The sequence below is a fragment of the Triplophysa dalaica genome, chromosome 3 (genome assembly GCF_015846415.1).
Source record: "Triplophysa dalaica isolate WHDGS20190420 chromosome 3, ASM1584641v1, whole genome shotgun sequence".
Classification (NCBI taxonomy): domain Eukaryota; kingdom Metazoa; phylum Chordata; class Actinopteri; order Cypriniformes; family Nemacheilidae; genus Triplophysa; species Triplophysa dalaica.
The window spans coordinates 11,605,655-11,629,198 of record NC_079544.1 but is presented as its reverse complement, the minus strand read 5'-3'; the positions used below and the strand labels follow the sequence as shown (position 1 = coordinate 11,629,198).

Genomic DNA, 23,544 nt, shown 5'->3' with positions numbered 1-23,544 from the left:
AAGTAGGTTTTAGTTGGATTGCAGCAGTTGGTTTCATCTTCATCTGTTTCATTTTTCCTAACTGTATGAAAACATATGTAGGGTGCTATAATTCACTAACTGTGCTGCAGAGACCTGCTTTTTACAGAGTTCCAGAACCTTTGCTGATTTGCATATTTCTGTATATCATTTTGCATACTTTATGTGTCGATCAGAAGGGCCTGACAAGGTGGTTCCAGCTATTAATCCATCAGAGTCATCAATACTCATACTTGCTTCATTTTATTCCCACTTGTTCATTTTATTCCCACTACATTTTTCAATGTAACAGTTATGGTTATACCATGGTACTTTGATGTATGCCATGGTAATAAAGGATGACCTTGCATGTAACATCAAAAAGTAGGAAGGATTACGTGATTAAATATGTAATGTTTATTTAATTCATCTGACCACTTGAATGGTCAGCAAAAAAATCTTCATGGTACTATAAATTAATCTGGGGTTGCCAAAAAAACAATGGTGATACGATAGTTCCTCTGCAAGTCTCAGTGTGTGCAAAACGTGTAATAAATTCAGTTTTGAATGTTTTTTTCAGTGATCTCTGGTGACTAAAATGAAATAAGTTTGTGATCTTGAGTTGTGATTCTATACAGGGTTTGGTGGAATATTACAAACAGAACTCGCTGAAAGAGGGTTTCCGTACTCTGGAAACTACTCTTCAGGTGCCCTACAAAGAGCTGGCTAGAGGACTCATTTTCAGTGCTCCTGGTAAGTGCCATACGCACATCTTGTCATTAGCTTCTTTGCCATATTACTGTCTCTTTTCATGGAAGTAGACAAAGTTGGCTTTTCACGTTTGTTTGTGGCTGTTTGGGAGACAGCTTCTCTCCTAACACCTCCTCTGACTCTATTCATTAAACATAAACGTCAAACACTAGACATGGTGCTAGTGTGTGTGCACATTTTGGAAAATATGTACTTTTAAGTAAAATTTAAAGTGGGTACTTTTACTCTTTCTTGAGTATATTTCTAATAGAAAATCTGAACTTTTACTTCATTACACTCCGTGATGCTCCTTCGTTCCTTCATTTTAAAATATGGATTATAAATGCGACGCAATTTTAGGATCGTCGTCTCTTTTTACGGGCATTCCTGAGTGATTGATTCTTTTGAGTCGATTCTTTTGAAAGCGTTAATTGAACAATGGGAAAAACCGTCATAATAGGTTCTAGAATTAGTTCAAACGATCTGATCAGTTCGCACTACACAGCACGACCTGAAGTGGCGGATTTCTCACTCCTCGTAGTTGGAAACTTAAGAACGCAAAGTGCGTTGGATGAAGTGGATATGAATGTATATGTATCCAATCAAAACTGCATATGCGTATTGTTTGCCAGCAATGATAAATGCCCGGCAAAGGTGACCTGTTTGTCAGACACAGCGACATGCATGAGACCTGTTACATACAGAGTCGTGGGCTTGCAGAAATATAGATTTGAAGAACAGAAGGAGGAAAACTTGTTGATGGGTGTGTGGTTCACTGTTTACTGTATGTTTACAAGAGCTTTTCACAACACGTGAAAACTTGAGTTTTGTCTTAAATCTGTGTGTATTTCATATTAGAGAGCACTGCAGATGTTCTAAATCATCGTAGGAAATGCGTTTATTAAATGCATTGTAAACGCAAAACACTGCTGGTTCACTTTAGTTTGACTTGGTCTATTATTTTAAATAAGTTGAAGTTGTGTAGGCTACAATGGGACTAGATTAAATTGACAGAAATGCTTATCCCTTATAAGTTTGTCTATTCTTTAGTCTCTATTTCAAAGATATCTGCTTATGATAATAATTATAATTAAAAATAAAATAAAATATAATATTAAAATATCGGCATTAATATTAATTTTATGAACCGTTTATAATCAGATACAAAGTCAAAGTGCACATCATTTTTCAGACAAACTGAAAATAAATATTAATCATTTGTGCAATGAGGGAGTCATATTATAAACATAATATAGATACAGTATATTCTAATCCATTTTTTTACTAAACAATGCCTTAGAAAGACTTAAAAACACCTCCTGTACTACAGATCAATTCATCATAGAACCAATAGTTAAAATTATTTGTACATGACCTTATTGAGCTCAGAGTTTGCTATCTCATGAGTATACAACCAGCATGTCTGCAAACTCTCCCACCAATACTAAGACAAAGTGATGCCCATGCACACACGTAAGAGCTATTGCTTTCATTGTAAATAAACGTACACCCCTGCTTCAGTTCTCATTGGCCAAGATGGTTCCTCAAAGGAGACAGATTCTGTAAGCCAGGCCCTGCACTTCTAGGGCATGGCAGCAGTGAAAAGGCTGTTTGTGTTCGGCTCCGCCGCCACTGCAGGCGACGCGAGAGAGGACTTCGGCTAAACAAGACACCGGCGCTCCGCTGAAGCAGCAGCATCAGTCTCTCTGATGTTACATGACAGTTTGCTTTGAGTTACAGGAAAAAGCATTGATGGATGCTAAGCTCCCACTCACCTGTGGGGACCTGTGATAGCGTTCCAGAGCACTTGACTGTTTTTCTACCTCACAGAAAAAACACAATCTGTACCGCGGAATGAAAGGACATCCAGGGAAAACGTAGAAAAAGTCAGCTTCATTGAACACAGAACATGTTTCGGGTTGGAAAAGGCTCTGAGAAGAAGCACAGCTCCGTTGCCAGAGAGAACAGGATTCTGGGGATTGAGACAGGATGCGAATTGGGAATTTTGGCTTTTTTGTTTGTCCTTTCTTTTGCCTCTATCTTTTGGCATCTTCCGCTTGTTAGAGATGTTTACGCTCGACTGCCACTCACGGTGATTCAGCCTTTCAGAAACCTCAGCAGAAAATACGGGCCCGCAATGCATCCTGGGACAATCCTTTCAATGATGTGCCCCAAACCAAAGCACACACGAATACAACAACAGATCAGTCGACGTGTGGGCGATGTGACACATCCGCAAGCGTTCAGTGTCTGGTAAACATGCAGAGCAAAAAGGGAGATATTAGAGTTGTTTTTGATAAGCTAATGTGAGGAGAAAAGTTATTTGCAAAGCAGATATCACGCCGATTCAATTCCAAATGTGATCCGGATGAGCTTCTGATTAGCTGCATGATTTCTGCGGGCGATTTCTTTTGTGTATGTGAAAAAGTAGTTGGCTTGTTGTCTAACGCTTGTTTTCCCCAGAGGAGATGCAAAGCAGGCAGGCAAACATATTGTGGTTTGACGTTTGCTAGTTTACATATAATAAAGCCCTGGATGCTCAGATGGGCGTTCAGATGGCAACAGGACTCCTACTCTGTATAAGAGGTATCACAGCTGGGTTAGTGACAGGGCCAGGTACACTACACATTTGTGTGTTCTTGGCAAATGCTACCCGATCAACTGGGACAAAAGGAGGGATTTTTTTATATTGAGATTTATTTAGGGATAGTTCACCCATAAAGTGAAAATTCTGGTATCATTCGATCATCCTCAATATTGACTGAAAGGAACCATATTTTGCAAAGTCTATATTACTTCCCTTAAGGAATGAAAATATATTTGGCTATATTTTAAATGTGAATATATTATATATTTTAATATACATTCAAAGAAATAGAGAATAATACATTGTTAATGCTATACGCTACAATATACTGAATAATATATAAGGAATTGCTGCTTTTCATATATTGAAAAATATAAGCTCTTGGTTCCAATATATGGACATATATTATTTAATATATCGCATTATATTTTCCAGTGTATTCCCATATATTTTAGTTGCGTAAGGGTTAGGCTTCTTTTTCTGCTCTATATTTGTTGATAGCTCTCCATGTGTAGCTCCCAAGTATGGCAGTGTTTGATGTGTTTAAGGTCAATAAAATAAATAATTATCATAATGGGCTTGTGATTTAACGTCAGGTTTGGCATGAGATTTTCAGTGACTCCAACAAAGCCATTGTATGCATTCAGTGGACTAAATGGAGCTTAAGAGCGCCGCGCACCCATTTTAACTTTTATTACTGTATGTGAAAAGAATGTCCAGGGTGTTTAGAAATAAACCATGACAGATTTCTCACCCTTCATTATGTCTTTTTTATTTTAATCTATGTATATTTCAGTATGCTTGATAGTTTTGATCGTTTACTTATGTGCAGCTTTTCTATCCTTGTTTTGTGCACATTTTCTCAGTTAAGCTCTGTTGGTTTTTATGTTCCTTCTTTTTTCACTCTGCCACTGTTTGGATCCAAAGCTCCAGAGCTGTGTGGGCTTTCCATTTTGAGTCCCACCAGCTACAGTTTTGTTCCTCCTTCACCCTTCTGGTCAGGTACAGCTATCAGCCACCTGTCTTATTCATTTTCCCTTTCAGACATTCTAGAAAATTCTCCTTGTCTTTCCTGCACCCCCTCTATAGTGTATATTTGTTTTCTAAGTGAAGAATGTAGAATTATGAAGTGAGTGAATGTTTGAGGTTATGAATTTGTGTCTGAGTGTGATGCGGTACCATTTGTGTCCAGTCGTTTGCTCCAACTTATGTGGTGCATTCATCATTATTGGCATGTTGTATTTCTCTGACTGCATTTTTCTCTGACATCACCTCTTGCTCAGTATTGACCCCAAGAGTGGTTGGCATCGCACTGGCACGGTACGATTTCGGCTCCAGAGACACACGGGAACTGTCAATGCAGGTGGGAGACCTGGTGAAGATTTATATCAAGTGTGCTAACGGATGGTGGAAAGGAGAGGTCAACGGCCGGGTGAGGACAAACCTGTTATTCTAATGCAATTTCTGCTCAGATGGTTTTGATGCAGGTAAAGGGTTGATTCACCATTAGTCAAAGTTTATTTGTTAAATTGAGGAGAGCTTTTAGTGGCCCAAGTTTTTAATCTAACACAATAAAAAATTAAATATATTATAAAAATCTAAGTCTCGTCAACCAAAAAATAATGTTGAGGGTTAATCTTATTCATGAAGTCCTCTTACAAAAAATGTTTTGGTCATCTTTATTTCCTTTGTTGGGGAAAAACGGTGAAGTTAGATTTTGTTACATTGTCACTTTTAGAATGATCATGGTAGGGATGCATGATAATGACAAAATTCATAATGGTCAATTATTTTCTATGATATTATAAATGTGTTTTAGAATCAAATCTTCTGTAAGTGTGATATTCAATTCAATTCAATTCAAGTTTATTTATATAGCGCTTTTCACAATGTGTATTGTTTCAAAGCAGCTTTACAGGGGCAAACAGGAAAAACAGAAAAGTTAAAACACAGCACAGTGCATGGTATTTATACAACGAGTAAGTTCATTCTAATAAATAACATCTAATTTCTAAATAAATAAATGAATGAATGCAGTCTCCCGGTGAGCAGGCCAACACTGCCCTGCTGTGGCGAGGAACCCAAACTCCAATGATTGATTAATGGAGAAAAAAAACCTCGGGAGAAACCAGGCTCAACCGGGAGGGCCAGATCCCCTCTGACGTGTCATAGCTGCACTCAGACTGGTGACATGTGATTTTAGTTTAGCATTTAATACCAAATATTGTAACTTCAGCATTAATAAGACAAATAGTCCGTCTTTGCTCTTGGTTGGGGATGTAGTGGTCTGAGCTGGGATGGTCCGATGGTCATATTTCTCTTGGCAGCTGGTGGAATTGCCTTAGATGGAGCTGGGATGGTCAGTCAGTCTGCAGCTGTATCTGGTGTAATCTCAAATTGGGGATGGGCATCTGTCGGTCGTCTGGACATGGTGGAACTTCTTCCTACCTCGGGATGGGCATCTGTCGGTCGTCTGGACATGGTGGAACTTCTTCCTACCTCGGGATGGGCATCCCGAGGCAGAGGCGGAAAGAGAATAAAGAGAATAATTAGCGTAGCTGCTGCTGTGATATACCCTTATGATGGGTGGGTGCTCACATCCAGTGTTGACAGGGTGTTAGACTTGCCATTCAATTACCCCTGATGCTTCACTAAAGTACTAAAAGATAGTACTAAAGATTCTTGAGCTTGTCATTGATCTCTTATGGACTCTTCGTCATACTTCAATTGTTTTACGTCTATCAATACAGATTTAGGAAAACAGCCTATTAAAATTAGTTGAACCCATCCTTTAACAATGCCCTTAGGCAACAATCATCTCTTTTTAACTACTGTAGAGCTGCCCATGACACAAGACACCTGAATGTGTCTTCAGGCCTTATTTGATTTCTTTTTCTTCAATCATTTCATCTGCTCGAGTGCATTAAGATCGACAATTAACTGGAGGCGATGACAGAAGTTGACAGAACTGCTCTTAGTGATTCTTCTGCGCACATCATTATTAAATATAACCCTGTGATAATGACACTTTATTCACCGCCGCTGTTTTAATTACAGGTGGGATGGTTCCCATCGACCTACGTGGAGGAAGAGGAATGACCACAGCTAGAAGTTTCCAACATTGCACTACTGGAAATTCCTCACTAGGCTGCTAGTGATGAGCCATCTGATTGATCAAGGAACAGGAAGCAATTATCAAGCTCTTGTGATGGGAGCTGGTGGACTGCAGTTGAAACCTGCAGTGTGACGCATCCGAGCCTCGTCGGCTTTGACTGTTTAATTAGTTATGAATCTCCCTTGCTGCTCCATATGCACTCTTCACCACATCCAGACATCTCTCTCTCTTGTCTCCCCTACTTTCTCTCCCTCTCGATCACCCTGTCACCTCCGGAAATCTTCACACAGGGCCTAGGACCCCCCCTTTCTCTGGCTTCTAAAAATTTTAACTCCATTTCTGTGCTATGCCGGACCTCCCATAAACTCAGGAGTGGCACGCAGAGAGAAAAGCCCTGAGCTGGTCGTATTTTTTTCAGGCTCTGCGACCTTTATGCAGTGCTTTTTGCTCACCTTGTGCTATAATTGATGATGTCATTTGCCGGTCTGACTCTGCAAAGTTCGGCTGTGGCGAGACACCACGCGAGCTGTCACGAAGAATACTTCGCTGCCTCCTCCGCTTTAGCTCTGATAACACTTAGCATCGGGGCACTCGGAGCACGGCGCGGTGACAGGAGACCTGCCGTTCAGCGCGATATCCATCTCAGCTGGGCTAACGCACTGCGCTGTGATCAGTCATCCGCTCTGTCTGTTTCTAAACCTCAGGTGCTCCCAAACACTAGCAGAATGTTGTTGGCACAGGTTTTAAAACTCGGTTTTCTCTCTCTTGTCATGCAGCTGAAGGAGTAAAGAAGTTAACCGTTCACTGTTTGCAGTAGGGCCACTAGGCACAGTAATACACCCCAAAAATTGGCCAGAAGAAAACTGACAAATTAAATAATACTTTTGGTGACAAACTGTACAATACATGAAATACCCTGTACATGTACCCTTATTAGGAAACTGCATTTTCTGAAAAGACGTCTTGATACAGTTTTGCTGTTCAGGCATCACACAGAATTGATCTTGTATGTTTTGATACGGAGGGATTCCAAACAACACATCGTTTTTATACAGTTTTATACAATTTATATTTTTTCACAATACCAATTTGGCTCTTAAACAAAAAATCACATGAATTTGAGCATTGTTTAGTGTTTGGCATGTCCCTCTTTTGGTTTAATGACAGCATGCACTCAAACTGGCATGGGCTGATATTTCATGTTATAGCAGCATGATTTGACAATGTTCCAGAAGCGTTCTGTGTGCTTCAACAGAAGAAAGAGAATATGACCTTGTGTAGACAGGTTAACATGTTCAATGTCATATATTTGCTTATTTGGTTAGTGACCTAGAATAGTGCTCTAGTACATTTCACATCATAATGTTGTTGTTGTTTTTTTATCCTAAATGTTTTGTTTGTTGATGACCACATACCATATTGTATTTTACTAAATGATGCCATTTACAGGTTTCTTATGGCAACTTCTGTTGGTTCAGGTTTTCTGTTTTCCATCGAAATAAATACATATTTACTAATACATACAATACATTTAATTTAATGAGACTTCATAAGAAAAACAAATATGGACATTTTATAGGCCATTTTAAAGTCAGTCTTCTTTCTCAATACTCTTCTGACATGCTTGTTGCTGCTATGTTTCATCTATCCTCTTGTTAACAATAAGGAATATTGTTTCTTGCTCCAATCCTCTCATTTCAAGTGAGGGTACTATTTAAACAGCTGTTTATGAGCACTTTTCATCGACATCACGTATTTATGCAAAACTTTTATAAACTCAATGTGTGGTGTTACGACCCGTCTAGGGTCGATCGCAACATAAACGAATATCCACACAAAATGTAACCTTTGTAAAGAAATCTTTTTATTACATAAAGGAAACACAAAATAAATAAGGGTTTCTATTCAGGAGTGGTCAATGCCAAAACAATAAACAAAACCACTACTTTTGTAAATACCCAACTAAATAACCTAAACGTCTTAACAAATAAAAGAAACAAAAGACAATCAATTGACCTTACTTCCTGAGCTCGAAACAGAGGGAAAAATGAATACCGGCAAATAAAGATGGCGACTCACTCCCTACTTCCCTTAAAGTAAGAACAAAGACAAATCATCAATACTAAATGAAACACCAAGTAACGAAGTTTCATAGATTCTCAAACTTACATCTTAGATAATAACTAAGAACATAACAAAATCAAAATTCAAAGGTCCAACATAACCGAATTCGGGGTAAACCCAACAAGAGCCCAAATGGCCCAAAATGGACCATTAGGAGTGTTAAAGCAGCCCTTAAAAACAAAACCCGAAACGGAACAGTCCAATCAGGAACTCCATTCAATTTGGGGTCACACCGCCACCTAGAGGGAGACAGACTTAGAGAGAGAGAACAAAAAAGAAAACACTGAATACATAACAGTGCCGTACACTACAGTCTCAAGGAACCTCCAGAATCAATATTTTAGTAAATTGTACAACTGAACCGCTTGCTTTTATGTTCAAACTAATTTTGCTTTAAAACATCAGTCAAAAATGTTGATAGGCGATTATATTAATACATTAAAACTAAAATAATACAACACAACTACTCTAACCCTGAAGTCGGAGCTCTTAAATTGTCAATACAAGTTAGATGAGCAACAAAAAATCTTCTTTATATGTCAGAATCTCATTATTATGTTAATTCCAAAAAGATGTAAACGCTGTCAGCATCATTGGGCAGATTTTTTCTGCAGTCAAAAATTTTACTGCATTTACTGTGCGGTATACAACAGGTATAGAGATTTCAAACTATGACAAAATATTGAGGAAACCTTAAACCCAATTGATCCTGACAAGTGAAATTTTCCCAAGTAATTCTGTCATAATGAGATGCAGAGGGAGATTCTCTAGTGAGTGTGAGATGAAATGGTGCTTTCCATTCAGTTATAAATGTGAATAGTGGTCAAAGTCTGTAGATTGTCTTCGTTAATTTATAAGCATTGAATTGGTGATCTGTATCCAAAGAAAGAAAAATATTCCTTATTCCTTTTAATTTTGTTACACGTTGTTTTAAGGATATCCAGTGTGCCTGTCACAAATTACCAGTAAACCTCTTGAATCATCCTAGCACAGTAGAAGCTGAGCAGGACCAGTAGTTGAGATTTAACCTGAGGCATGTTCAGAAAGAGCTGTGAGGGCCTTAGCACAGCACAGCACATTGATTGATGGCCAGTCTCATTTTGCAGAGGATGGAAGCAGCTCGATCTCTCTCCACTTCTGAAAGGTGCGAACTGACAGCGGGAGGCTTCAGAGAAAGAGAGCTAGAGCATCCCTCAATTCTATGACCTGAAAGTGTCACCTCTTGGTGTTGAATAAGAGACGGGAAGGGGTGAAGAGTTATGTGTTATATGGGTGTGACTTATGACACCACCTTTACCAATTCTGCAACTGTAAATGGAGAAAGACGGAGAGAAACTCAATAAAGCTCCCCTACTGTAGTTCTGATAGGACTCTGATTGAGCGCCTCAAGGACTTCATCAGCACTATTGAGTAATTAAACACTAGAAGATCAAAGCTGTTCAGGGGACAAATCCTGAGTGAGCCACATAGTGAATTTATCAATCCGAGCTTAGAGCGTGTTCGTTCAGATGCCCTGATGTCACTTGACAAGCACAGTTTTTCGTCCCTGGTGACTTACTGCGATCAGGTCCTTCTAGGGAATGCACATATTCATAAAATGTATAATATCACTTTGGAGAAAAGGGCTGCCCCGAAATATTTTTTCCAATACCTAAATCCTAAAACTGTAACGATTATTTTCGTTTTAAAGTTGTGTAAAATTTTTAATCAGGTTATTATATGAGTGTAAACACAGAGCCTCAGCCCTTCCGATGCTCTTCGAAACTAGCCCACTTCCATCACACACTCAATCTTGACAGGATGCCCCTCCATCAAGAAAGTGTCATTTCACGCATCTGGTTTTATTGATTCTGCTTTCGCGCTATTTTTTACACCCAAATATTTTCTTCAGGATGTCATCCTCTCTCTCCAAACATAGTAAGTTGGATGTATTTGTGTTTAAGTTATTTTGCATTTTTAAAACCCACTACATGTTTTGAAAAAGAATAAATGTTTTTATTCTACACACTGGGATCTGGGGCAAAATATATGATATGTATAAACAACATAACAAATGCATTCTGAGTAATACAGTGTAGATTTTTCAAGTAAGAATGTGATGAGTAACCATGACGACTTGAATCAGTGTTTTGCACAGCAAGTAGCCTATAATGCTTAACAAACCTTGTGTTTATAGGTCCTTTCAACACAGATGTTCAATTCAATTTTTTTATATTCATGTTGAAAAGCTGATAGTGCTGATGTTGTCAATATTTGATAAGTGAGGGACCTAGGAGCTGCATTATGTACTACTGGTTATGTGTCAATCAAACTGATCTTGTTGTGCCTTTTTGATGAATCATCACTTAACAGAACCCAGATGTCTCAACTTAAATATCCCTCTAAACTGGTAAGGAGATCTACAGTAGCTTGCAGTGCTCAGCAAAATGAAATTAAGCATGAATAATCTCTTGTATTACTTCCATTTTGTCTCTCCTGAGCATTAAATACTCTTAAAAAGCTTTAAAATATGTTTTTGATGGGTGTGGAGGTCAAGCGTGTAATTTTTCATTTATTAAAGATTACAAGTGCAAATGGATAAGAAAAATAATGGTGTGCACGGATATCTTTTTATAATCACTGCAACACTTTAAGGCAACGAGACACACATGATCGATGGCATTTTTCAATATAATACGTTTTATTACACTTTTTTTGTACATTTCAATATTTTCTAATTTCCTTCCAATTACAGTTTGTTTGTTGTAAGAGACATTGAAATAAAATAACAATAAATACACTCTTAAAAATGTTTGGTGATTTTCCAGCTTGCATTGGGTCAAAAAAGGATGTGCACAGCCACTGGGTTTAAATTTGATCCAACAATTTTAATAAAAAAAACCCAGACTTTTGTGCTTAAACAACATACCACAGGTTATTTTACAACCCAATGGCTGGGTTTGTCCCTTTTTGACCCAATTTGTTGAAAATAACCAAGCACTTTTTAGAGGGTAAATTCAAGCATAATGCAATACAATAGAGTTGATTTTTAGATTTGTTTTTACTGCACATGAAGGTCTGGTCCTCCAGCCTGGACAAGCTGGTTTATTTTGATCAGTTATGGCACTTTTGATGCCAACCGGCTAGGATGCCAACTAGAGGGAGCCCCTAATATACCAGCAAACCACCTTAGACTGGTGAGGTTGACCACCGGAATTTTTGAGGATTTTACAGTAAACTAGAATTTTACTAATTGCACCAAAATTATATTTCAGTCTGTTTATTTGAACTGCATCTGACATTACAGCTTTGGCTCAACCAGCAATGTGACTTTGGATGCTTGAAACTTGTCTAATAAAATTATGGTAAATGCAGCTAGTGGCACAGAAAATATACCCCTCTGTTTCAAATTAAAGATGGTGGAATGCTGTTCTGAATTATTCTGGCCCAATTGAACCCCGGTTGTGAGCTATTCAGATATTACCCTAATTTAGTATTTAAGATGGTAACCGCATAACCTCCAGAAAACATACCAGGTACTTTCCTCTTAACCATGTCCTTCACAAGCACTGAGCTGAGCCAGAAAAAAACATGATAGCTCTTATCACAACAACATCTGCATGCTTTCAGCAATCTGATTATATTTCCCTTATTACAGATGAGAGGGTGCCAACAACTGAAATGTACAGTGCAAGAGAGGTGAAAAAAGATCTGAGACACTCACTAATGGCTTTGACTCTCGAAAAGTGGTTTAAATCCTTTAAACTGTATGCTAAATGGAAAATGTATAAGGGTGTCACATCTCCTTCACCCAATTTACAACTACATCATTTAGAGTTAATCCTTTTAGATTTACACTGTATTGATTCACCAGGATGGAAAGTAACCTGATTATATGAAACCTAATCCAGATTAAACTGAAGCAGAAAAAAATGTGTGCATTGTTAAAACTTCTATTTAAAGAATCACAACCACAATGTGGCCATTTTCTGGATCAATTTTTGCTGTAATACAAGCAGTTCTCATTGCTCACTGGAGTAATGCCCGATGATGTTGTCTGAATTTCTGACAAGAACATCACAACCCATATTTTTGCTTGTCTAGAGAAGACCTGGTGCGTTTGTAACACTCAACATTTTCTCTCTCTGCCAGAGGAAAAACGAATATGAACATTTGAACCTAAAAAAAATATTTTTAACAGAAAATAAATTTCTGATATAAAAAATATTTAATTTAAATTGCTTTGCTTTTATGTGTTTTGTCTTTAGGTTGTTGCAGGGAAAATTCTGTATATATATTACAGATGCTTTTACTGTCTCTGGTAGCAATGATGCAAGATTATATGGGTGTGAGGTCAGGAGCAATTATAATGAAATCACAATTTTATGACTTAATTGAAAAATGTAAACACGATTTCCTTAGTGTATATAGTGGAAGTTTCTCAAAGTAATGCTCTGACTTTTTATATTATTAAATATAATGTTATGACCTCGTCTTTCTTTGTATGGGTCAGTCACTGTTGCAGTTAGTCGCTGCATTTTCAAGTCCTTCTTATACCAAAACATGGCAGATTTGTAGAAGTCTGTGAATTAGGATAACAATGTACAGTTGCTCCAGGCCTGTCCTACCATTTATTGACGGGTTACCATTGACTAAATTACCTCCAGGGGAAATTTATAAAATGTATTGTATGATGCTGACTGGCAGAAACCAAAGATTGCATTGACTGCAGACTAGCCATTCTCCCACTAGACCTTGAAGAGATATGAAAGACACGACACAGGCTGGGTCATAGCTGGAGCATGGGTGACAGATGAAGACAACTTCAAAAACCTAGTATTTGGAAATAAACAAGAAATATTATAAATTCACTCCCTCCGACTGATTTTCTTGCTTCTGTTGAAACACACAAGATGATCTTTGGAGCATTTCCAAATCATGATGGGATAAGAGCATCAGGTTCAGAACAAACGTGTGGGGTCAGTGCCAGCTCGAGTGCATGCAATATCAAATTGCAAAAGGGGGACGTACAAAATGTGGAAAATGGAAGATTTTTACTAGTGTTCTCAGTCTTTTAGATGTGTCTGCTAAATCTGGGTGAAGTTTGTTATCTTGTGCACCTAAAAAGCATCTTAAGTTTCATTTTAACTTTAGAAAGTGAAAATGACCAGGTGCATTCACAAATAGTCACACCTTGCCATGAATAAAGAAACAGTCTTGTTCCTTGGAGATGAATGTTGCCTGAATGTTATTATTAGAGAAGTATCATTCTGGGTAAACGGCCAAAATGTAAAGGAAAAGAGTAATGTTTTAGACACGCTTCACTTTTCATCAACTGGATGAGTAATGCACACATTCTTGAAACTTTAACCTTTAAAATGTTTAGAAACGGCTCAGGAAGTTTGAGCAAAAGCATGAAGGCATATAAAGATGTTTTACAGCCTAACTTTAATGCACCTCGTGTTCTTTCTCATCTCAGGGGTGGGACATCTTGGCCTAGTAACATTGACATGGACAATTTCAAGTAAGCAGCTCCTCATGCTGCGCTGGCTCTTTGAAAAACGCGACCTTGAGAACGAGCCATTTCTTCAGTAAGCCATTGATAATCACACAATGATATCATAGGGGCCGTACTGAAAGAGCTTTTATGGTCTCCGAGGACTTTCACGCAGTGTCGAAATGGCGCAGAAAGAAGTTTTGGGTGAACCTGTATATTACTCATGTTGATATCGTTTTTTACAGGCGACAAAAGCTTCACAAGTCATTCACAGCTTGGAGAAAATCTGAGAATTGTGTTTCACATTTTCTTCTTAAGAGTCTATAGAGCCTGTACTTGTATAACATGAACAAGAAAAACAACATTCAGTGACCCTCAATGTCCAGGAGTTAGTTTGATGGGGGGAGTTTGTATCCAGATTCATTACACATCATTAGCATTCCGACAGCCTTTGTATTCAATAATGAGATGCAGTACAACTTGTTTCTCGGTTGCAGCGTTTACACTCATTTATCTGCCCAATCTTAAATTTCCATCTGGAAGTGCAAAGTGTTTCTAATTATTTCACCACATTTATAATAGTGAGGAAAATGAGGCGGACAATAAAAGGGCAACCTGAGCCTAATCGGCAATTTAACAGTGAACTAAAAAGGACGTGGCAGTTATTCTTCAAAATAAAATGACATCTTCACTTGTCTTGTGGGAGGAAAGTTATTAAGATGAAGGGCGATAGAGGATTTCATTTGATTGAAATGAAGAGGCCTAATCTCGCTAATGTAATCTATCCAGCCTTGGACTCGCTTTCGCTCTGTATGTCAGGCTCAGAATGGCTTCATTTTCATTCAAGTGCCCAGCGTAGACTTGAAAATGATTGCTGTATCACGACTGCATGTTATGCCTCATGGTGAGTGACATTCTCCGATCCGTACTTCGTCAACACACCTCTCTTGCTCATTCATTTTATGATTTACATTTGATTTCGGTCTCCGCAGGAAATCTTTTATTGCATTGCTGTTAAGTTCACCACCTAAAGTTCGAGAGAGTTTCTGAAACATCGCTCCCTTCAGAACTTTTTACCCAAAAATCTCAACAGCAATATTAATCTGTGCTTTAGCAAATATGCTTTAGCATAATTTGAATGTTCATTTAATGCATTGCATCAACTATAAATTGATTTTTTTTAAACAATAATGAAAAGGATGGTTAAGGGATGCATGATATTGAATAATGTACAAAGAAAATAAATAAATAATGCAAGATAGTAAGTAAAATACTATGCTAAATGTGTTTTAAGTATGTAAAATCAATTTGAACCATATTAAGATTCACCCATGCACACACAGGTAGTAACATTAACGCTGCCATACCTTCTGCGATCTGCCTTGAGCTAAAATGTTGACCTTTTTAACAAACTTTTGCAAAATTTATGTTGTGTTATGCACAATTGTGATATTTTGTTCATTTACAAAATATTGTTCAGCCAGTTAAAGTCTCTCTTATGTAGTATTTTATTATTATGAAATGAGACTCTCATGAGCATTTTCACTGTGCCTGATGCTTCAAAGTAATTAAGTGTCAATTAACCAACAGTCATTTTTCACATTTAATTCACAAACATTGGCTTCAAGCGACAAGGATTTCTCACCAAAGCCTTTTGGTGAAACACCCAGTAAAGTTTAATTGATGAGAATGTAAACGTATGTTTTAAGCAAAAGGATTAGCAAATGAACAGTGATACTTCATAAGGGCAATACTTCCCATATTATACCGCCCATTGTACAGGTTACAGAAATGAAAATATCCCAATACATAATTTCACTACAGCTGTCTCTTTTCTGTTATATTTAATGATACCAGATGACCATCGATCAGTAAGGTCTGACTGATCAGCTGTTGACAAATGAACCAATACATGTGTGACACATCAATCCCACCAATTGGTCAAAAAAGACGATGAAGATTTTGCGTGACTTCACAGAATTACAGGAAAGTGCGAGAGGGTCGGTGTGAGAAGCAGTTTTGTAGGGTGTGTTTGAATGTAGGTGACACACATCTTGTGTCAGCTTCGATAATTTGTCTCCAGAAATGTATTGAAGGCCCCCAGACTTGAAATAATGTATCATCTGATGAATGGCCTTAAAGTTATGTAACAGAGTATTGATTTGATGTTTTTCGAACATTTGTAGGACAAAGATTGATAGTCATTAATATCAGGGTTTTTTTTATGGTTCCTTTTTAGTTTTTGTAGATTTTAGTGGGTTTATCTATCATCCCCGGCGAACTTTAATTGACATGAAGTATTGAATAGAAAACTTTGTGATTTCCTAAGAAGAAGGTTCATTTTGAATTTCCTTTGTATCATGAGAGCATTTCTTTTCAGCCATGAAAAGCTTGTGTCCTCTAACAGGATCAGTGCCCCATGGAGAATGTCTCTGGGGTCTGAGTGTTTCTCTCAGAGAGATGTTAGCCCCCAGGTGACCAGCAGGGTGGAGAGGAGAGATGGAATGACCAGCGGGAGAGTCTGCGCAGCGGGTGGGGATTGAAGAGATGGTTGGCTGGACTGGAGCTTGTCGCAGGTGTCACCCTGGCATTGGACTTTCTCACACAGTATGCCGCTGAAACCTGCTGGACACTGGCACCACTGGTGGTGGTGGCACACGCCTCCATTCTGACAGCGCAGGAGCATGTTGTCGCACACCCGAGCTGTGGAGAGCAGAGAAAAAATAGGTGAACATGCATTGCTTCCCTCTTTCGGCAATCTCTGCCCATCAGGAAACACTGTCCAGGGGAAAAATGTTCCTCCATCAAATTGATCATCAGGTTTCTGGGTGTTTGATTGCCTATGATGGGCGCTTGAGAGACGCTCAGGTTTTTTTTTTTAAGAAATGCCGGGACGACAGTCGACATAAATGATATGATTAATCAGCATGTGATGGAATTCGGAGAAGAAAATATATTGTTGTGTGACATTTCAGTATGGGAAACACATTAAAAACACAGTGGTTGACTTTTGGTGAGTCTTTCTTATAAAGCTATCAATAAAAGTTCAAAGCAAAAAATTTGCAAATACTTTAAATATGCAAACAGGAACTGAGCAGTTGTTCCACCATGCAGAACAGTACAATCAACATCTATTGTTTATGAGCCTTTCAACATTTCCTGTTAAATTTCCTACCTGGTTGAAAGACAGATCCATCTTTTAATCATTCGGTAATGAAAAACAAACATAACGCATAATTACATTTTACTTGAGTTTTGTTCATTTCACCTTTCTTGTTAAAATTCCAGACGAACAGAACAGAGATGTGCAGTGAACGAGATGACATGATGCCAGTCTACCACAAGTCACTTTAATCATCATTCTCTTGACCTGTAAACACGCTCTTTAGTGGAAAAGAGATGATTGCTATTGCATTGTACTGCCTTCCATTATTGAGGAAAATATTTGCTTTGGGAGCAGAGACAGGACTATTTGCTCAGAAACTGAGTGTAATTGCATGGTGCTTTCTTCATTGAGATGGATTACATCCAGGTCCTCTGAGAAGCAGGGACAGAATAAAACTGAAATAAACCAGACTCCGATATCCACATTATTGATCTAATATATAATGTCATACTGCAATGATTTGGACAATAGCTAATTTAATTATTATCACTGTAACAGTCAATAGCATAAGTGTTGTTTTGTGTGTGTGGGGAGGGGAGGGGCACTTTTTATTGGCTCTTTTCATGAACATGGTACCAAATGTGGTCTGAAACTAAAAAAAAAATATTTTTAATGTTTTCATTCTTTTCTTTTCAAATTGTAGGTGAAAGGAGGCGCTTAAAAATGAGTTCAAACAACACATTAGATTAGGTGCAGTCAATACTACATTTTGTGTAATAGCTGAGATATGGATGGAGATTATTTTATCATACTGAAGAAAGACATAAATTGCTTGGGTGTCACAATTTTCTGTGGAAAATCATGCATGTGTTTTTTCACAAAATGTAGGATACAGCTATATATTTCTTTATTGTAAATAAAATGCTATTATGTAATTACTCAAATGTTTTAATGCAGTAGACTAAAATCAATTTGGCAGAATTTTCAAATACAAAGTTAATGAATTAATTTAATTGTTTAATACCTTTATTCCCAAAATACCCAATTCCATGTATTTATTGTGCTCCCAGTTTCCACTGAATACAGAAAGAAGTAAATAAAAAGGAACGCCATTTATAACGCAAATAAATGGGACTCTTATTTTGATACTAATTATCGCCTACCCTTTTTTGCTAATCACGGTAAAAGTTAACTTTGCCTGTTAAAGGCAAGTGATTTAAAAGTCTCTTATTAACTAAGAACTAATAAACTAATAAAAACCCGAGAAGCACAACGAATAAGGACATATTTCATGAACGTGTTATTCTCAAGATTAGAAGTCAGCGCGCGCGTCAGATGGAAATAATAACATATAACGTTACTGTGAAGAAGGAATATAACGTTACTTTGTGCAGAAAATGCTTCTGTACAATACACATTTAAAGGTAAGTGTTTTATTGCATTTATTTACTACATGTAATGAATCATGTAACTTGTAAAAAGCTGTAAAAAGTAGCATAGTTTATTCGACTTCATGCGTCTGGGTGCAGATCGATCGACGTATTACACTAAAGTACCGCGAGATCATACTGCTATGTTTATTTTTATGCGCTCTCGCGTTACTTTGAGTATTGTAATTTGAAAACCCACGGGTATGATAATGTGGGAGTCGAGTCATAATACAGAATGAAATATATATTTTTGCAGACCAAAAGCCTGTCTGGCATGGTTAACTTATTTTTTTAAAGCTCAAATGTCCATTTTAAATGACAACACTGAAGAGATTTTAGGATTTGAACTTTAATCTACATGCGGGGAGTTTACTCACTAGAATTATCTAAATGATGAAAGACCTTTGTGACTCCCTTTATAGAGACATTGTCTTTTTAACAACATCTGTATTCAAGGTTCACTTTTCAGCAAATGATTCAATATAATAATGCCCCTCACATTGCTTGTCTTTTGACTAGTTCTTTGTTTAGATGTGCTCTCTAAGGAGCCACCAAACGCACATGTTCACTCTGCCAGTTGTGAGGGTGTTCTAGGTCGCCCGTCACATGAAGCATACAGTGGCATGGATTGCATTTGCACTTGCGTTTCACTTCACCTTCTGACCTAAGAAAAGACTGAGGTGTGAACCCCTCGAAGGTCTGGTCTCCCTGTGAGACATATGTTCTGTGTCGCACCTACGTCGAGCACACTGACTTTTTCCAAACTCAAACAGAACAGAACAGGCAGCTCTTGACTAGAGCAATAGTGGCACACGCATAAAACAGATTCATCTGTTCCCTGACAGGTTGAGGAAAAGGAGACCCAGCATCGGTATCAGAAAGACAAAAAAATAAGTCTCTGGTAGTAATTCAGGTTTATACTGTCACTATGTTTTATTACCAATATTATCTGGATTATAATGGAGAAAACTGATGTTTCTTTTGCGCAAGCGTATGTTATGAATCTCATATGCTCAGGAGTGTTTCCTTTTGACAGCATATCTACTGTATTTTGTTTTCCCTTGTGAATGTCTTTCAATCTTTCTTTTGGTTTAACTGATTCTCCACTATGGGGTTTATCTGCTCAAGGGATTATTTCAAGACTCTGAAATCAGTGTACATGAATGTACTGCTGTCACCCTCTTTTCTTTTTATACTGTAGGTTTTATTATCCCTTTCTATAGGGGCCGTCTACACGAGACAAAATGATCCCTCTTGGCCGTTCGTTTCGGCGGAAACTGCGTTTTGGGGAATGAAAATGCGAACTTTTGAAGACGGGTCTAAAAGTGCAACTTTTTGACAATGCTGCTTTTTTCGTTTCCATGTAAACTGCAAGACGGAACTTTCCAATGACAGCTAAACAATATGGCAGCTTCCTGTACTGTGAGCTCTCGCTGCTGGACTATGTATTAACGTTTCCCTATCAAAATGTTGATTTACTGCACCAATAAGACCAGCGGAGACACACAATTTACATTCGCCAGACTTTAAACACACACTTACATTGACCAACGGTATTAAAAAGCACTTTTGTCTTATAATTGTGCATGTGTATGTGTCAAGGCACGTCCTGTTTCTTTACACAACTACATCGATATCCACTGGCCTGGCGTGCATACTACATCGTTTTTATCTGTTATCCTGGATCCGTATAAATTCAGACAGTTTTGATAACGCTGTCATGTGTAAGTGAAACTTTTCAAAAACGCAAAGGGAAAACTTGACGTGGCCTTAAAGGGATAGTTCAACCATTATAAGAACTATAATTAGCTTGTTTTATAGACACGCAGATTATAATCAGGAGGACAAGTGCTTAGTTAAATTAGAAAGAAAATGTTGCTTTTATAAACATGCCTGAGAAAAAACATTAATCGAGTGTACATCTTGAGACCAAACAGGGGCAAGTTGTTTTAGACTTTCAAGTTGCCCAATTTAGAGCGAAATTAGCTTTTATATTCACCCTCTATTCAATTCATGTTTACTTTGTTTTTAATATTTTAATATCATTTGTTTGCTCTCATTGATATTTGTTTTTTCCAAGCTAGTTTCCGAAAGCGTTTTGACTGGTTAATGTGATGTTACTACTACTGTGATGTTATCGGTCACACTTTTCATGTGGCGGTCAAAGCGGGCATACCGTATGACATTAGCATTAATGTTGTTTAAGAGGTTATCAAACTACATGGAGAGTTTATCAAATGACCACAATATCCACAAGGTTATCATTAAACGCAGCTGTCCACTGGCTGCTCACGAACAGTAGGCTTGGATCTGAAAGCTGTGGGTGTGCTACAAACCAGCAGAAGCTCACGATCCTCTGTTTTGTTCTGCATCTGCTCCTGACAGAAAAAGGAGCGCTCTCTGTCAGTCAGAATCAGCAGGGGTTTGCCAAATCCTTCAGCATTTCAAACCGCTTTTCTTAAATATGACAACATTAACGTCCGTAAAAGCAGCCGTATCTAAGCTGTTCTGCTATCAGGCTTTGTTTTCTGAGTATACACATCTCATTTTCATTTTCAGCAGTTATTCACATAACATTTCTTGGACAGTCTGTTGAGTGTTTGGTTTGACCGTAATCATAGACAATATTAAAGACATAAACAAACAAAGAGGCTTTGTTTGTTTAAGGGCACTTATAGTATAATGGTAAAAGTGCTGTGATTGGTTGTTTGTTAGGCATTTTTTGCTGGATAGAGATCTTACCTTGATTTCGGTTTGCTGCTCCAAGCGAGGAAGCATTTGGTCGAACTTTGTTTAGGCAAAAGATAGAGTTATTGTTTCAATTAGTTTATTCAGTAATAAAAAAAATCTGTGTTCACATTCAGCTATTACATTTTTGTCTCGCAGTGATGTCAGACGATGATTGCTATGGTAAATTATTTACGAATTGTCAATGATTTGTCATTAGCAGTTCGTAAATGTCAATTCTGTTTTGCTGTTTTACATGCCGATGTTCCATATCTTTTTTTATTAGAGAAAGATGCTTTACACATAAAATGAATAACTCACCTGAGGTGCCAAGATGGCTTTGGATACCTGAAGAAAAATGAGAAAACTCGGGTTAGCATGTCCAATTTTGATACTTCAAGTATTGTTCACACTTTTATGTTGTTGGCAAAAAACACATGCATTGAAAAGTACTTTTTATTAACATCCATTTATGTTTTTAAATTCAGTTCTGTACAGTTTTATAGATGATTTGACATCGCTCTATCAAATCCTTATAGATATTATGATAGATTTTACATTTAAACTGTCATACCTGTGTACTTCCACACAGTCTTTAGAACAATATGACAAGTATAATATGCCTTATTGTTGCAGTGCAATATACCAGCATGCAACTGCTGCAAAATGTATAGATTGAGGACGTTATATTTAGGGTTTATTGTGTTTGCTGTAAAATGTGTAACCTGGCAGCTGTGACTAATCCAGCAGATATTTAATTGCCACATTATTTAATTGCCTTCCAAACAATTCATACTCTGGAGCTTTGTGTTGAGAGAAAACACTAACTGTTTATCATAGGTCTCTTTACAGAGTTAGCGACTTGTTTAAAATAAGCCTATTTAAAATTCTGCTCACCTGAGCTATGAATGACAAGTCTGAAAAACAGGCAGGAGAGGACAGCTGGTAGATGAGCTTAATGTGCATTGATTAAGCCAACACGCATCTTATTCATTGCAAAAGTACCGAGCACAGATAATTCTTTACTCCTCAAGCACCTGTTCTGCCCACATGGGACACAACATGCAAACAAGAGCAGAGGTTCAAAAATCCTCCTCTGCACTCACAGTCAGAATCTTAAAAATGTGTTAAAGGCGGGCACACATGCAGAAGTATGCTGCATGAATTGATTATACACCATTTTTTATTTGATAAATTGTGCAAAACTATAAAAAGTTGTATGTAGACATTGAAGTGACTGAAAAGTGAGTAAATGTCATTTGTATAAGACAAAAAAATCAAACCAAGCGGAATTTGCAAGCAAGCTGTGTTCAACCTCAGAACTTTTTGCACAATGATTTAGTCATTTTCCCTTCTCAAGAACATGGATGTCATAATGGAAAAATCACAGCCATATATTTTGACATTAAGTATGTTTTTTTATAAACCGTATATATAAGTGTGACATGTGTTTAATTACTTTTTAGGGCCCACTGCATACAGTCCAGCGAGACTAATATCATTGATAAAATAACTTTTTCTTACAAATTAGTAAACAACTACAGTGTACCAATATGAAATGTCCTTTCCAGTCTTGTTTTACAGTTTGGCAAGATATTGCTCTCTTTTTTTATCTGGCAGTCAAGAGCTGGTGTAAAGGCACAGCGGGAAGTTTTCACTTTCACACAAATATATTCCTCCTTTCCCATCCCATCTGGCAAAGACCTGGATTTCATTGCCTGCTGAATTATTAGACACAGGGTCACATCCAGCGGTATATCTACATCCAGCCCCGCCATCTACCTGCCCATCTCTATAGTAGAGATAAATTGCCCTCATGATTAAAGCAGAGGACTTGATAATGGATAAAAGTTATAACAGCTTAATTATATTGTGCACTCGCAGCATATTTGTCTTTATGCGAGGGCCATATGTTTAATAACCTCCTGTGTAATACGAGCTGCGTAGGACATGTGGCGTGTCACTGGATTCACATGCGTTGATGTGGTTGGGGGACAATACAGGAGGAGAGGTATTGATTTCACGAACCTGCAGGACAATAACGTTGTTTTGATTTCGTATGCAAGCCTTTTGCATTGTGAATGTCTTGCCAAAACAGGTGCTAATAATGTCTTTGATATAGTGGGTCCTTGCTTCCCTTTGGTTTGCACAGATGTGTCCCGGTATTGGGTTTTTAATATCTGGCTGTCAGTCTGAGCTTTGGCCCTGCATTATGAGGGCCTTCATAACAGG

The 23,544-nt window shown here is 37.8% G+C and overlaps 2 protein-coding genes across 5 annotated transcripts in view; one reads left to right on the top strand and one right to left on the bottom strand.

Moving 5' to 3' along the window:
• vav3b (vav 3 guanine nucleotide exchange factor b) overlaps positions 1–7,873 on the top strand; it is a 33,190-nt gene extending 25,317 nt beyond the window's left edge. The window contains exons 25-28 of one of the 3 annotated variants that reach the window (XM_056743233.1): positions 636–750; positions 4,262–4,336; positions 4,618–4,766; positions 6,392–7,873. In XM_056743233.1, coding sequence (XP_056599211.1) covers positions 636–750; positions 4,262–4,336; positions 4,618–4,766; positions 6,392–6,433 — 381 coding nt within the window. In that variant the 3' untranslated portion in view covers positions 6,434–7,873. Of the gene's footprint in view, positions 1–635; positions 751–4,261; positions 4,337–4,617; positions 4,767–6,391 lie in introns of those variants that run through there. The other 2 variants (XM_056743234.1, XM_056743235.1) reach the window with 2 other exon arrangements.
• A 7,688-nt stretch (positions 7,874–15,561) lies between these two features.
• LOC130418286 (netrin-G1) overlaps positions 15,562–23,544 on the bottom strand; it is a 49,546-nt gene continuing 41,563 nt past the window's right edge. For both annotated transcript variants that reach the window (XM_056744341.1, XM_056744340.1), the window contains exons 5-7: positions 21,634–21,660; positions 21,328–21,372; positions 15,562–16,752 (exon numbers count right to left, since the gene is read on the bottom strand). In XM_056744341.1, coding sequence (XP_056600319.1) covers positions 16,502–16,752; positions 21,328–21,372; positions 21,634–21,660 — 323 coding nt within the window. In that variant the 3' untranslated portion in view covers positions 15,562–16,501. The remainder of the gene's footprint in view (positions 16,753–21,327; positions 21,373–21,633; positions 21,661–23,544) is intronic.